Source organism: Rhipicephalus sanguineus, chromosome 11 (genome assembly GCF_013339695.2).
Source record: "Rhipicephalus sanguineus isolate Rsan-2018 chromosome 11, BIME_Rsan_1.4, whole genome shotgun sequence".
NCBI lineage: Eukaryota > Metazoa > Arthropoda > Arachnida > Ixodida > Ixodidae > Rhipicephalus > Rhipicephalus sanguineus.
In genome coordinates this window covers 24,489,051-24,505,673 of record NC_051186.1, presented here as the reverse complement: position 1 = coordinate 24,505,673, position 16,623 = coordinate 24,489,051, and the positions used below count along the sequence as shown (strand labels likewise).

At 43.4% G+C, this 16,623-nt stretch overlaps 1 protein-coding gene across 3 annotated transcripts in view; it reads left to right on the top strand.

The window, feature by feature from the left end:
• The window catches only part of LOC119374636 (serine/threonine-protein kinase MRCK alpha), a 207,893-nt gene that overhangs the window by 133,380 nt on the left and 57,890 nt on the right, over positions 1–16,623 (top strand). For all 3 annotated transcript variants that reach the window (XM_037644806.2, XM_037644804.2, XM_037644803.2), the window contains 7 exons: positions 1,730–1,835; positions 3,431–3,555; positions 3,919–4,024; positions 6,794–6,942; positions 8,643–8,752; positions 13,173–13,363; positions 15,088–15,159. In XM_037644806.2, the coding sequence (XP_037500734.1) occupies positions 1,730–1,835; positions 3,431–3,555; positions 3,919–4,024; positions 6,794–6,942; positions 8,643–8,752; positions 13,173–13,363; positions 15,088–15,159 (859 nt within the window). The remainder of the gene's footprint in view (positions 1–1,729; positions 1,836–3,430; positions 3,556–3,918; positions 4,025–6,793; positions 6,943–8,642; positions 8,753–13,172; positions 13,364–15,087; positions 15,160–16,623) is intronic.

The following is a 16,623-nucleotide window of genomic DNA, read 5'->3' as shown; positions in this document are numbered from 1 at the left end:
GACGTCACGCGTGAAGATTTTGGCGCGAATTTAAAAATGAAACCTTGAACTTCATTTTCACCTTTATTAATACACCTATGATGGTGAAATTAACGACATTATAGTAGTTCTCAAAGTACAATTTATCAATCTAAATCATTCGATTCATTGTTTCTCTTTAGTGTCCCTTTAATGTAAGCCAAAGCATGGTGAGTTAGGATGGATTGGTAAACTGTAGCCTGGTGGCAGCAGCATGTTGGATTTCCCACACCAGCTCACCTGTGACATTGTAGACTTTGGAAACATCTTGTCAGAGCTAGCTAGCTGCTTATAAAAAAAAAACATAACTAGATCATCTGAATGTAAACAGAGTCCTAGCTCTTAATACCAATATGCTCCACAGGAGACGAATGTGCATTGAAGTACTGGGAACTTCATAACCTCCCTTTTATGCTTCACATTGGGCTTGTCGGTGTAGCATATTGTGGTGCAGTGCACCTGACGAGGAAACTACGTGTGTGTCCCATGTTTCCTAGTGTCCTGTGTCAGGTGCACTACATCTCTATTCCACAACTAATTTTAATGTTATAGGCTCTGCAGTTTTTTCATAGAAATAACTAAAATTCGGTGTTCACTTCTAAAGCCTTTTTAATGTGATAGCATTGTATGGGACGGTTGCTGGCTTCCATTTGTCGTAATGCAGAACAGCTCGTTGGGCTATCCTGGAGGCAGTTAAATCATGGCAGTTACCCCTGAGGATTCTTATCACTTCAAGGCTTGCCTTGTAATATTGTGTGCATGTGTGAGGATTTTTCCAACAAGAAAACTGTAATGAAATTTCAGTGCTCTCACTACTAGTACTATAAATTTATATATAAAATATCGACGTATGTATCTAACAGATGGTATCACCAACACAAAGCATGTCCTTTCCTCCCATACTAAATTCTTTGATGTTTCCTTTACTCCAAATACATTCAATGAATGGCACCACCTGCCCTCCTCTAAAACTGCTGGTCAAGTGAGAAAGCTTGACCAGCAGGCATACTCAGAGCTCTGATGAATAGTTAAACTAAGTCCTAATAAAGGCACCTTGAAACGGTTTAACGATTCTGCATAAACGCATTGAGCTGGTACAGCAAGTCCTTAGGGTCATCAGCAAACTGATTTAAGCCCTCTGCGTACAATGTGTAATTTATGATAAGGCTTTAAGTCTGCAAATCGCTACAGATCGTAGCAGCAGACTCTGTTTAGCTGCTCCTGCCCATGGCACGTTGCTTGGGCGAGCGATGTCACACGGGTGACCGATATAATTTTATTTCAGGGTTATGTCGCGGGTAATTTCTTTGATTTGTTGCGAATAAATATTGCTAATAATAACTGGTTGCGCCAACTGGCTCAACTATAGTGAGCTAGTTGGCACAGCTCAACCACGTGCTGGTGATGGTGGCGGTAGGCGCTGCAGTCACCAGCATGGACCTGACAGCTCGTTGGAGTTGAGAAGGAAAGCAGGGCTAAGAAGGAGGGTAACAGCCTATTGCTTGTAGGTGCCTTTATGCAAGGTGCATTGCTTAATTTATGGCGCGAATGATCTGATATATGCTGTAGCCTAAACACTAACACAACTTCAAAATAACCATTTCAGGGGCCTTTTCACATCTGATGTATAGATGGGATAAGGTCACATTGTGCTGTTTCCTTTACTGGTCAAATATTTCTGGCTATTTGTGATTAAGTGATCTTGTTTCAGTGCCATTGAGAACCAGGAGACCCTAGCAGAGATAAAGAAAGCGCACGAGCGAGAGAAGGCACTGCTCCGCGAGGAAGTCCACAAGCTCAGCGAAGAAAGGGAAAGGGTACGTGCCTTTGTTTACTTTGAAAATTGCCACTCACAGCTCTTCATTCAACAGCGGCCAGTCAGTGTTTGTGACAATCGGCTTTGTCCAAAGGTTGTCTCCAGGCTGAAAGCTGCCCTTGTTTGGCCACTGTCGATCACTTCAAGTCTTCCTGTGAAGGTCGTGCCTTGTTTGGATGATACTGTATTGAGCCTCGAAGAGCATTTAAAGGGACACTGAACAAAACTTTTGCCACCGATATCTTCAGCCAAACTGAAAGATGGGTGCTGAAATCGTTACACATAACCTTCATTTCGGACAGAAACTAGCGGAAAATAATAATTTACCGTATTTTTCACAAACTGCCACGTCTAGCATCCACACCGTGAACTAGAGGAGGTGAAGTTTAATGTCACTGGAAACGGGTGTGCCAACCGTGCCAGCCATCACCCACGTTTCTCAACCAGCTCAGCTCCTACTATGGTTCCTAGAACCACTACGAACGGCACCAGCAGCGAGCAATGCTCCCGGTTGGGGTGGAGCCCCTCAAGAGTGGGGCACGTTTCACTGCCTTTGTGGAAAGGAGAGAGTGGGATGTGAAGGAGAGGTGGAGAGAGGGAAGTAACTGGACAAAAAAAAAGAACGTGCAGCCTGCATCTGCGACGGTGACTTTGACACCACGGCTCGTGCTGGCATGCACCTGTCCCGTGCTAACAACCCTCCAGAAATACAGCCAACTGTTCAAAATTGTGAAATAAACTCTGTTTATTGGAACAGTCGTGTCTTCGGAGTAGAATTTTAACGTTTTTGTCATTTTCTCCTATTTTTGTTCAGTATCCGGGCCCCTGGAGCACCTTTCCCCGTAATTGTGGAATAACCTTTCTATTGGACCATGTTGCTCGCATATCTCACAACCGAATAGATTAGAACAAAATGGCAGAATTTGTTCTAATCCATCAAGTGCAAGCCGAGTGACCAAACCCTGGTACGACTGTCTCTCTCCTTGAGACCCCAGCAGTGGAAGCTGGGGTAATGGAGGAATGGCAGTGGGTCCATTTGACCGGCAAAACTGCCACTATCACAGTTGCTGCAGCGTTTCCCTGCATTCTGCTTCACACTCATCCAGTGAAGCATTTGTCCATTTGAGCTTGTTTTTCCTTCCTGTCTGTGGCCAGTTTCGTGATCCCGTAACCAGGTGTAGGTGTTCTACGTTACCAAAGGGATGTAGCTGTGTGTTAAGGTTCAGCTTTGTTGTCAAGGCATACTGAAGAACATCAAGGGCAACTGTGAATACAGACAGATCAAGGTGACGCACACAGGCTCTTGTGGGGTAACACCTGCTTCACCCAACTCCTGAATCGCACTGTGACGTTCTTTGAACGAGACTAAGGGATCCCATTCAGGCAAAATGCTCAACATTGCGTGAATGGAAGAAGCCGAGAGCAATGTTTTCCAACAAGACTTTTCTTCATTTAAGACAAATCCCCTGGTAAAAAAAGTTGGCTCCTGGCTGAGGCTTCGTTTGCTTGCCCAATGTCGATCCCTTCAACATTCTTCGGCATGGCATTAGCACTGTTGATGACCTGGTGGTGTATAAGCAGCATTTCTCCTTCCAGCTTGCAGAGACGTTGCGGAGGCAACTGGAAGAACGCCGTTGCCTGGAGGACGAGATTGGCCAGCTGAGGGCGAAGAAGGAATCTGTTGCCCAGTGGGAGGCACAGATCAGCGAGATCATTCAGTGGTGGGTGTGGTCTTGCTACTGCTAAGTAATCTTGCAACAACGTGAAGTAACTGTTCTTTGGTCTTGTAGTGCAAAACACTGCTTTGCTATGTTCTGCATAACCTTGAAAGGACTGATAACCAGCCAGAAAAATAAGTAGCCTATGTGATCAGTTAAACACATATAAATGCATAGAACCTTAGTCTGTGAGCCTTTAGGCCATGGTAGAATCATTTTTATTTTTTGCTCATCAGCTTGCTGCGTGCTGCAAATTGTGGGTGCAGCTTTATCTCATATAACTGTCGTACAATGACTGATTTCCTGTGTGTAAGCATTGGTTAGCATTTGCGCTTCATAACTGCACTTTTACGGTCCCATTACCAGGGTGAGCGATGAGAAGGATGCTCGCGGCTACCTCCAGGCATTGGCTACCAAGATGACCGAAGAACTGGACTACCTCAGGATGAGCGGTCTTCCCACGCCTACTGCGGTACGCTGTTCTTTCGTGCAGCCGTGTACTGTCGTGTTGTACTGCCACTCTGTCAACACTGCTGTACTCAAAGCTTGCAAGGTAGAGAATGGGCTCGGGCTTACACAAGGTAGCAAGCCTGACCACGCCTGCTGACTCTAGGAAGACCTGCACCGACACAACCTGCGGATGGCAAGGGTAGAGGGGGCCATGCTTCATACCAGTTGTCAGGCAGAGGTAGGGGTCGGGGCGTCGTACTTCGAAGGGCTGCTGGGAGCAAGAATACAGTGGCATGAAGCATTTTCTTTGTTCTCATATGTTGGCACACTTGGTTGCTGCCAGTGACTGTAGTCGGTTACAACCTATGAATAAGTGTCAGCTCCACCCGCAGCCATTGCTGTCCCACCCAGCAAGAATATGCATAAATGACCCATCCAATGGCAGTTGACTGTTTACGTGATGTCAAGCACCTCTCGCATATTATTGGTGATTGTGAATTTCCCATACCGGCACATGTTCGGGTTGCTAGTTCTCGTTCGAAAACTTGTACCTCCTGGAAAATTTCAGAAAAGATTCCGACTTCACTGCTTAGCCAAATGTAACGTTTTAACATTAGATGAGGAAAAAATCATGAACTTTAAAGATTTTTGTAGTTTTTGAAAATATGTAGCTGGCAGTGAAACACAACCTCTGTAATAGCGCAAGTGTGGTTTCAAAGCTCAACACACCGAAATAGATTTTATACACATCTTTCTATTAGGCACAGTTTAACAAACACAAGTGAACTTCGAGGGGGCGCCATGATCGTCAAACATTTTTTCGAGCAAATATGTATTGCCACAATGCTCCATGTGGCACAGGAAAAAGGCACAAATTTTATCAGCAAAATCTGCTATGTGCGAGCGCCACGTCTGGGACACTTGGCATGGAATGACCCAATAATAATAATAATAATAATAATAATAATAATAATGACGATGATGATAAATGCTTGAACTCTGCTTCCTCTTTTAACATATGGGGCTGAAACTTGAATGATTAAAAGAACGAAAGAGAGAGAGAGACAAGAGTTGGGGACCACGAAGCACACAATGGAATGGAAGATGGTAGGCATAACATTAAAAAATTGCAAGGCAGTAGGTGTAGTAGGTCAGACAGGTGTAGCTGATATTCTAGTTGATTTTAAGCGAAGGAAAGTTATGCGTAGGACAAACAACCGGTGGTCGTTTAGAGCAATGGACCGAGGGAAGGAAAAAGAAGCCAATTAAATTCAGAAGTCCGGAGGCATGAAATGGAATCGGCTCGAGCAACAAAAGCTCTTCAAGGTTGGTCCCCAGTTTATTCATTGATGATCAATGGGGGTAAGACTAAAGCTGTCATTTTTCGGTCGAAAAATAAACTGATCTCGCTGCGTGAAGATACTATTTTAAATTCTCGCCCCATAGAAATAGTGGAGCAGTTCAAATGCCTGGGGGTTATGTAGGACCATCATGTTAACCACATATCAAACAAAATAGCTCAAATCACTTGTCTTAAATAATTTACAATATAGTATCTTTCCCACACAAACTAAGATGCTGATTTACAGCTCAATATTCAACTCACATTTAAAGGGACACTAAAGAGAATAACGATTTTCCGCATGTTAGTAAATGACAATTTCACAATACCGAGAACACCATTGTTTTCATGAAAATACGCTTGGTAAGCGAGAAAACGCACGAAAAGAAAATAGGGGTGGTGGTTGCACATTAAAACTCCTGCACCAAACGCTGTGACGTCAGAGATTTTGATGGCGTTTACTAGGTCATACGTAGGTCCTAATCAGTAAAAATGAAGTACATTGTTCTCTGAGGGAGCCGTAGACTTAACATACCAAGTTTCAGGAAATTTCGTTGAGCTGATGTTGCCAAAATACAAAAAATACACTTTGAAATCCATGACGTCACGGGCGGAGAATTCAGCACAAAATTTAAAAATAAAACTTTGACCTTGATGTTGTCCTTTATTAATAAACATGTGGTGGTGAGATTAACAACATTAGAGCTCTCAGAGTGCAATTTATCAATCTAAACCGATTCATTGTTTCCTTTAGTGTCCCCTTAAACTATTGCCAGGTAGTTTTGGGTGCTACAACGTTCACTAACCTTGAACGCATTCACCTAATCCAGGAAAGGTATCCTGTGTGTAACTCATCGTGCCGACATTTGAGTGCAGCTGTGTTTAGTCACTCTAGAGTGATTAAAGTACACAACCTTGATAAATATGACCTTAGTGTCATGTTTAAATCAGAAATCAGTAATAATATAAGGAACCTCAGGAAATTTGCAGAACTAAGGAAGAAAGCAGCAGAAAGCAGAGAGACCTGGTGAGACCGACACGTCGACTTAATATTGGAAACGAATGCCTCTTCCCTCCCTCCACAGTAGCTGTGCTCTCAGTGATTTCGATTTGTTTTCCTGTTCTCATGAAGAACGTCACACTATGTACTTAACGAACATGACTTAAATTTACCTGTGTGTATGTATTGCTGTCTTGTGTATTCTTTGGTGAGTCCTTCTCTAGCTCTGGTACTGCCTTCGTGCTGAACATGAGGTTTGTAAACTCGTCAAGCAGGCAGCCTCTATACAACCCCTCATCTGTTTTGTGAGATGGGAAAATAAAATTGAATATAAAAGATAGGACAAATTGGAGATGATTGGCAGAGGCCGGCAGTGGTCTGATCAAAGCACAGGCTGAGGATGATGACGAGCTCTGCTTGAGGTACAAGTGATATCGTTTGAAATGCAGGACAAGAATTGGCGCAACCGACGTTCCCAGAAACTGGAGAAGATGGAGCTACTGACCCTGCAGTCCAACCTGCAGAGTGAAATTCAGGCCAAGCAGGCTGTCAGTGAAGAGCTCACACGTGTCCGTGCCGAACTGGTCGCTCAGCAGAAGTGAGTCGTTCGTTGGGCAATAAATCGGGATTTCGCCTTTTCTTTTGCAATGCACCATCGGTGCGTGGAGGTGTCCAAACTAGCTGAGAACTCACTTTCGTCATTTTGGCTACAAAGAATGTCTGTGTGCATGTCGTTTATGACTTCGTGACGAACCATTTTTGCACGAAGCGCCTACTTCATACATTCAAACTGAAACAGAACCTGTATTTCTTCTTCTTTTAATCATTTTGTGTGTCTATGCCCTGTACCAGGAAATATTAGTACTTGTCCAAGATTAGAAAATGCTTGAAGCATGGTCAAGCTTCTACTGGGCCCATTTCTCTTTGTATTATAAATACAGGTAACTTCTTTAAATTTAAAATGTTCTGCAGACACTGCAGGGTATTGTGCAATGGGGAATGCAAATTAAATGCAGATGACTTGCGTACTAAAAGTAGAAGTGATACTTCTAATGATTATCCAAGAAACGGCAGGAAGGGTAAGACGGAAGCTTGCGATGAAAAAATCCGTAAACGGGGGGGGGGGTGTGCTCGAGCCGACGTTTCGACAAGTGGACTTGTCTTCTTCAAATTCCAGCCTTGAAGAAGACAAGTCCACTTGTCGAAACGTCGGCTCGAGCACCCACCCCTGTTTGCGGATTTTTTCATTCTAATGATTATGTGCTGTTACTAGAGAAGGACAATCTACTGACCACGTTTGTTTTATTTACATTTATTGCGACAATCACTTTAATGCAGTGCCTGCAAAGTTTGCTCATAAACCCTTAATTGAGGCTGCCATAATGCAGGACTGAGAATCATAAGCTGAAAATTTGTAAAATTAAGGAAATTTCCATAGTTTCCTTGCTAGTATGTTTTTTTTTCTTTTAGTTCTTTTTTTCCTGGAAGTGCTTGAGACAAAAGAGATTAAAGGTGAGACAGACTGTTTTTCTGTCAACTTCCATTTAGTTCGACATCGAAGGGGTTGAGGAAATCGGTCGAGTTATCCGGCGGGTTGAGCAAGAGGCAGGAGAGAGAGAATTAAACTTTATTTTAGAACCAGGTGCGCATTCTCTTTGTTCAGAGGTGGGTGACTTCCTTATTCCAGGTAGCCATGGCTTGTAGCCGACGGCCAAGCCCTAAAAGAACAAAATACACTGCTGGCTCATTTGGCAGTCTTTTACGCACTTGTAACACTGAATTGAACACGCACTCACACATAACATTCATTAATTCGCCGTGTCCATTCTTCAACCGCAAATATCTGAAGCATTCGCTGTTCTCTTAAAAGTGCTGCAATGTTGGACCGTTACCGGAACCGTTGTTGGAATCATACCTATGATAGTCACCATTGCGCCCGGAGGTGTGTGTGATAACCAGCCAAGTTGAAATGGCTCAGCGAAGGCTGATTTTGATTGAAATAACGAGCGTTTGGTGCAGTAGAAATGTACAGCTGGGGCCCTCGGTTGAGATTGATTTAACTGAGAGATTGGATTAATTTGAGTGGAATTAACGGAAGTCTACGGTACATTGAGGTTGATTCTAATCAATCTAAGGTGTGAACTGCTCGTGAGTTGTTGACACTGATTAGAGAATAAGTGAGTCATAGCCTCACAATGAAAATAAAGAAAGCACTTTTATGTACTACATTTACTTTAGCATAGATCACAAGTATGTGACAAGAAGCATTGGCGAAATTAATCCTGATCTTGTGTCCAGAGAGCAGCGCAAGCTGCAGCAGGAGCTCGACCACTTCCGAAAGGAGTCTACGAAGAAGGACTCCCAAATCCGGGACCTGCAACAACGCTTAGATGCTGCAGGAGATGGATGTGAGTTTTTCCTACTGTTTCAATTTGTTTCCTCGCAACCGCGTACAAAATGAAGAGCAGCATCCATGCTTGTAACTTAAACAGCTTTCACGTGATGCACTGCACAGTTATGGTGGACAGACTTTACTTATTTCAAGTGAAGAAGTCTTTGAATGTCTTCACTGTAACTTCAATTTAGTCATTCATGTCTTATTGGGCGTGATCTTCCTTGCACATCTTTTTAGCTTGAAGGATGGCAAACATACACATGCTTGTCGGAAGTCTATCATAAGAGCTTCTTTATAGTACCCCAATGTGCTCACAGGGAAAGACATTCTATAAAAAATTGTTATTAACTAGCCTGATAATTTTTATCCTGAATGCCATGTTGACATCTATAAAGCTTTCTGTGGTAGTAAAGCCTCGTTGATATATACATGCTGGGAATACAGCATGAGTGTACACTAAAAGGTAGTATGCAGTAACGACAAAATGCGTATTTGCATCTCCTGACTTGTGTCGCTGCCAGCAACGAAGAAACAAATGCAGTGCCACAGTCAATGTTGTCTAAAGTAAGACTTGTTGCTGGGCAAGTTGGTTGACATCAAAGGGATACATATTAACGCAAAGTAGGAAACAAAGACTTGAGAAAGAAGTAGGAGGAAGCAGAAAAGTTCAACTAAACTTCAATTGTTGATTCGAAAGGTGAAGTGAGGAGAATGCGTGCGTCAGTATTGCTAAATTGCAATCACAGTGACATATCAAAGAGCTGCACCTCATTTTCAAAAAGACAAACAGAAGTATCACTAATAGGCTTCTGTCCAATGAAAAAAGAGGCATAAGTTGTATCAGTGATACTTCTCTTTATGGTGGTGTGGTAGAGTGGCCAGACTACTCGTTTGGCTTTCCCCAGTATATGTGTGCACTGCGTCTGTACTGCAATCTCCTACTGAGTGAAAACCGTTGTTGCTTTATTTGAAACATGGTAACCCACCGTGTGGAGCCGATCACCCCTAGCTGGTTGTGTACATCACATCACCCACTAAGCTCGCCTTCACTGTCAGGGCAGTTGCTGTGAAAGTGTTCGTATCTAGTACTCCACTTCTGACTGCATGGGTGCAGCAAGTGCCTTGTTGAATCCATGCTGCGAAGGCAAGCTGCTTTTGTTTCTGCAAGCAAGATACACACCACTACTCCACGGTGCACTAGGAGGCAGCAGTGACGCGGTGCATTTATGCTGTAACTTATCAAAACTGTGCAGTATGCTTACAACAATGCCAACAGTGCTGCACCACACACACATGGCCAAACAGATAGGTGAAGATGCTTATTGTGACAGTATTGTCGGTGACAAGTCGTATTGGCGTGCTTGGTGGCCGCAATGATGCCTTCATGCTTTTTCAATGCTTATACCTGAGCCTGTGAGCTGCACTTGCGCCGAAGTCTCAGTTTTTTTGAATGCCAGTTGCTGCACTTACCAGAAGGGTGAAATACCTGTTGCTGCACATTGTGGCATCAGCGACACTGTGAGTTGAGGTGTACAGTGAATGATTACGTGACAATAAGTGATCACAGAAGGCACTAACCAGTAGGCATCTGTAGAGCCACTGCTGCTTAACCCCTTAAAGGGACGCTAAAGAGCAAAACGATTTTTCTCATATTAATAAAGTACTCTTTCACGATGCCAAAAACACCACGCTTGCTGCAAGAAGGCGCTTTAAGAAGCGACAAAACGCGCAAAAACAAAATGTGGGTGGCGACGCCACCTAGAAGTTTCCACACCATTCGACGTGACGTCACATGTTTTGACTGCGCCTACTACGGACTACGTAGTTCCTGATTGGTAAAAATGGAGTACATTGTCCTCTGAGGGGGCCATAGACTTAGCATACCAAGTTTGGGTTAATTTTGTTCAGCCAATGATGCTAAAATATGATAAATAGACTTTTAAATCCGTGACGTCACGTGGGGAGATTTCGGCGCGAAATTAAAAAATGAAACATTGAACTTGGTTTTCTCCTCTATTAAAAACCTATGATGGCGAAATTAATGACAGAGTTCTCAGCACAATTCATCGATCTGAACTGATTCATTGCTTCTCTTTAGTGTCCCTTTAAGTGCCGATTGAATTATGAAAAATTGTTCCAATATTGCCAAATTTTTTAATGACAGGAAGTGCTTCAGTAACATGTTCAAAACAGAAAAAAAACTTGTGAAAACGTTCTACGGCTTACAAATGTGCTTTATTCACCATATTTCGCACCGTCATGTAATACCCTGGCCCATAGCCAGGAATTTTTTTCGGGGGGCCCACTTGCCATAGGCCTTGAAAAACATATTTTCATTATTCATTTTTGGTAAAACACCCCCTCCATCAAAATTTCGGGGGGGGGAAGGGGGGGAGGCTAGACCCTTCTCCCCCCTGGCTGCGAGCCTGGTAATACCTCATACCTGGGGCACTTGATTGGTATTCCAAAAGAAATTTTTGCAACTCCAGAAAGTATGCATTTCATTTGACTTCCCGTGGACAAAGTGTGCTATTCCTTAACAGTTCAATACACACTAGATGAGAGTACCGTCCTTGTGGTAGCGTTCAAAGCACGGCACTGTACGTTTAGTGTGCAGACTCTCGTTCAATAAAAGCGCCGATTATGGAACCCATGCTGCCATCTATGTTTTAAATAGGAAAACACCGATTCACGAGCTGGGCTCATCAAAAGCCTCTTGAAACTTTGCTGAAGAGCCATGACGAGCACAGCTCGTCATAAGCAAAAAAGTGACAATTTCTCATGACGAGCTCAGCTTGTCATAAGCAGTTAAGGGGTTAAGCAGTCGGCGATTACATTGGGCTGTATGGATACGCAGTCGAGGATTCGTCAGAACTACGTGTAAGGTGGGTGCATAATAACGAGGTTTTACTGTATTTGGTGTCCATATTTGTTGACTACCATTGTGCCAAATAAGCCTTTTGCTTGCACCTAGATCCAAAATATCAAATTACTTTTTACCACTGTAAACGGCAGGAAGTGGAAGACGGAAGCTTGCGATGAAAAAATCCGTAAGCAGGGGGTGGGTGCTCGAGCCGACGTTTCGACAAGTGGACTTTGTCTTCGAAGACAAGTCCACTCTTCGAAACGTCGGCTCGAGCACCCACCCCCTGTTTACGAATTTTTTTACCACTGTGTAGTAAGAAGCCATGAATTTTATTGGAAAAATCTGACATGGTCCGTGGAATTGACCTGAAGTGGTTTGCAGGCTTGTCCTGCGTGGTGGAATCAACACTTGTCTGACTCTGGCGTCGTACAATGCCAGTGAAAGCAGGAAAAAGAGAAGACAGGCAAAAGGCAGGCAAAGTGATAGAAAGGCTTCGAAGCCCTTCCTGTCAATGTTTGCTTCTTCGTTGCACTTCTTTTTCTTTTTGTCCTGTATCGTGCTATGTTATACAGTAGAACCCCGCTGATACGTTTTTGAAGGGACCGTAGGAAATAAACGTAAGAGACGGGAAACGTAAGAGCCGAAAAACAGGAAAAACGGCAAAATATTTAGTGGTACAGAATTTTATTTCAATTCTTACGAGCAGCACGAAAATTGGCACGCTCAGCCGCGATCTAGTCGATGGATAGAAACGCGGAGCTTAGGACGGCCTCATCCACAGAAATGTAATCAACGCATGTGATTTTTTTAACACCAACAGCTGTAGGCATGAAAGAACTAAGCACATGCAATCACGACCGGCGCAGCGAGTCCGACCGCGAACCGCACGCACGACCATGCGAGCTCCAACCAGCTCGAACTCCTCCCGTTCTCCGACAAATAACGATGATGATGAGTCTACGCCAACGCGATGGCAGAAGTGAATGCCGATCTCGAAGGCCTTGCTTTCGCAAGCAATGACGTCATACACGCCATGTTTGTGCAATACAAATCTCAAAGGCTATGCTTTTGTCAATAGTAAATGCCAATCTCGAAGGCCTTGCTTTCGCGAGCAGTTACGTCATAGACGCCATCTTTGCAATTTGAATCTCGAAGGCCATGCTTTTGTTTGCATCAATTGAAAGATTCTGTTGCTTGCGCCTTTCATGCGGCTAATATTACGGTCAAACGAGGCCAAGCTGCGTGAAAATGCACCATGGCCGCTCTCTTTGGTAGTCACTCGGTCGGCTCCGAGCGCACTTCGCAACGTATCATACGGGAACGGTCCGACAGTTACGACGTAACAGCAGGGTTCCCAATACATTGTATCCTATGGGAGCTATGCCGGGACCGGCGGAAAACGACGTAACAGCCGGGAAAACGCAGCAGTGAGGAACGTAACAGCGGGGTTCTACTGTAATGTACGAATCTCCCAACGAGCCACACTGTGAACACGACTGATTGTTCAGTTGCCATAGAAACACTTCCCTTCGGGCTGTGTTTAATGACTTGATGCCTTCAATCCCAGTCCTGGAGCGACCCTCTTCGCAGATGTCCTTTCTGGACCAGTTCCTGAAGGACACGTCTAGGCTGAATCACAGTGACAGCGGCGAGTCGGCTGACCAGGTCACCAACGACAATGAAACCGAGCTGGAAGGGGGACTCCAGTCACCTCCACTTCCACCTGTGGCAATCATCAACAAGACCACTAGCGCTGAGGTGCGACAGTTCACTTACGCTGCTCGTGGTCAGCAGAGCGGAAACATTTTGGAAGCTCATTTGCTAATATTCAGTGCATCATAAAGCTGATCAACGTGGTAGGCAGACATTGCTTGAAAAAGTAACGGGTACAATACTCACACAGGAGGAATGAAAAGGACAACACTTTGCGCTTTTTGTTTGTCTTGTGTCCATGTTTTGTACACCAGCTTTTTCTTTTTTGAACCATGCAGCTGCAATTTGTTTGAACCAGATTTATAGCCTGTTGTTGGTTAACGGAATTAGTACATCGCTTTTTCACAATTCCAAAATCATCACACTTGCCGCAAGAGGACACTTGGTAAGCAAGAAAATGCGCAAAAATAAAAAAATGTGGGGCTTTTTCACAATTCCAAAATCATCACACTTGCCGCAAGAGGACACTTGGTAAGCAAGAAAATGCGCAAAAATAAAAGGGTGGCGACTCCACCTTGAAATTCTCACATTAAACACCATGAGATCATAGATTTTAAGAGCGTCTACTAGGTTCTACGTAGTTTTTAATCAGTAAAAATGAGGTATATTGTCCTCTTAGGGGGCCACAGACCTAACATACAAAGTTTCAGGAAATTTTGTTGAGCAAGTGTCGACAAAATATGAGTAATGCACTTTGAAATCCGTGATGTCACACGCAAAGATTTCAGCGCAACATCTTAAAAATGAAGCTTTGATCTTGATTCTCTCCTCAATTAATAAACATATGATGGTGAAATTAAAAACATTAGAGTACTCAGAGTATAATTTATCAATCTAAACCGATTCATTGTTTCACTTTAGTGTCCCTTTAACGTAAAGAATATACTTTTAGTAGTTTCCTCTTGAGCACGAAGCTTGTTCTTGAGGGGTAAGTTTGATTAGCTTTATCCATGCATTTTAAAACTAGTTGTTGGGGAAAACTTGAAAAGCACGTACGACGAAGATGAAACACATACAACAGGAATGTGTTTCGTCTTCGTCGTGTGCGCTCTTCAAGTTTGTTTCAAGTTTGTTTCTTTCAACGTGTGTTGAAATCCCGAGACAACCCGGATATTGCAAAATCGAATGCTGGGACAAACAGTGTAAACGTAAAGAACTGCTACCACTGTGACAGCAAACGAAACTTTGCGCCGCATGAGCGTCGGTTCTTTCTGCATTGCTGCTTGGAATAATGTGGCTAGGTTTGCCGAAGAGCTGAAGCGATTTTCTTGAGCATACGCAATCGGGATACGATCACGCGCGACTCGCCCCCTTCTGTGAAGAAAATTACCGTGCCGCTAGCGGCTGAACAAGCTCAACTCTGCGCAGTGCATGTAACAATGCGGTAAAACACGATATGCAAGATCTCGCGAAAGTGATAAGTGTCCCCGAAAGTGACAGCTTCCAGATATCTTCCGGAACAAATTTCTTGGCAGGTTAACGATGCTGCCGAATAATTGTATTTTCCGGGAACGTATTAATCGGAACGTATTACACGTAGCTCTATTGGGGTTAGTTTTTGTTTTCGCGATTGCGAGCGTAGGAGATGGGAAATCGTACTAAGCGGGAACGTATCAACGAGGTACATACTACCTGTGCTCAGTGCTAGGACCAGACTCCCCATTTGCAGCGACTGTCGTAGGCTGTGTCTTTTGCCTTGTGAACTGCGCATTGTTTACCTATGCAACTGTTCTGTCGAGTTAAGCTGTGCTTGATGCATTTTCTTGCAGGAACACAGAGGAATAAAAATTTCATCGCCCATTGCTGACATTCGCTCTCAAATAACCGTTCTCACACCAAAGGTAAGTTCCATCGTGGTGAGTTCATAATTTTTATGTTAGTGCAATCTTAACTGCTCCAAAAGTTGTAATCTAAAACTCACTACGGCACACTCTGCCATTCTGTCTACAATTTGTCTTAAATGGGTGAGTTCAGCATTGGTCCATTGTAATGGTGAATGAAATACAGCATGTAGCATGAATAAATTTTTTAAGTGCAGAGCACTTTAGGGGCCCGGACTGTCGTATGCGGTTGTATGTTGTTGTCATCTCATGTAGCTTGGCGTAACGCTGGCAAAACCACGTATAGCATAGCCATCTGTGGCATATTGAGCGCCAAGGAGAAGTCTTCTTCCTCTTGTTCTTCAAGAGCCTTGATGGTGATATCAAGTGTGTATCAAGCTGTTGTATGCTGTCGTATCCTGTCGTCGTTTGGCGTAACACAGGCAAAACCACTAGGCTTGTGTGAATAGTAAATTTTAGGTCCGAAGCGAATTCGAAGCGAATAGTGATTTGGTCTAAGTGAATTTCGAAGCAAATTCGAATAGTTTATATCACATTTTATGAAGAAAAATGAGCATATTTGTCATGACCCAACTAACCAGCGCAATATTTTTAAAGTTGAAACAAGACATATGCATATGTCATTCTTTTTGGTTCGAAGGGAAGTGGAAGCAACTTTGAGTAGTAGCAGGATTTGACTTTCGGTAGAATGCAAGTGATAACCTGTAAAATATGTTGCATTTTAAAATTTACTATACATAGAGCATACAAGCCGGTATAACAAGCTTTTAAACTTAAAGGGACACTAAAGAGAAACAATGAATTGGTTTAGATTGATAAAGTGTGCTCGGAGAACTCTTGTGTAGTTTATTTCACCACCATAGGTTTATTATTAGAGGAGAAAACCAAGTTCAAAGTTTCATTTTTAAATTTCACGCCGAACTTTGTAATTCGTGACGTAAAAGATTTCCAAGAGCATTTATCGTATTTTGGCGCCACTGGCTCGACGAAATTTCCACAAACTCGTTATGTCAAGTCTCTGGCCCCCTCAGAGGACAATGTACTTAGATTTAACCGATTAGGAACTACGTAGGCCCAAGCAGGCGCCGTCAAAAATATGTGACGTCACGGCAAATGGTGCGGGAATTCCAAGGTGGCGTCGCCACCTGTATTTTCTTTTTGCGCATTTTCTCGCTTATTAAGCGTCTTCTCGCAGCAAGCGTGGTGTTTTTGGTATCGTGGAAGACTGCTTTACTAATGCGAGAAAAATTGTTTTACTCTTTAGTGTCCCTTTAAGAAATTATGAATCGATGTGAGGGTAATACAGTAAAACTTCATTAATTTGAACTCGGTTATTTCGAAATCCCGCATAATTAGGAGGATTTCTGCGGCCCCGTATTTTGCAATGTAAATTTGTGTGGATAATATGAAGCAGCGGTCAGTACCAGCCCGGTTAATTCGAAAACTTTGGGTGCCATGTGCCAA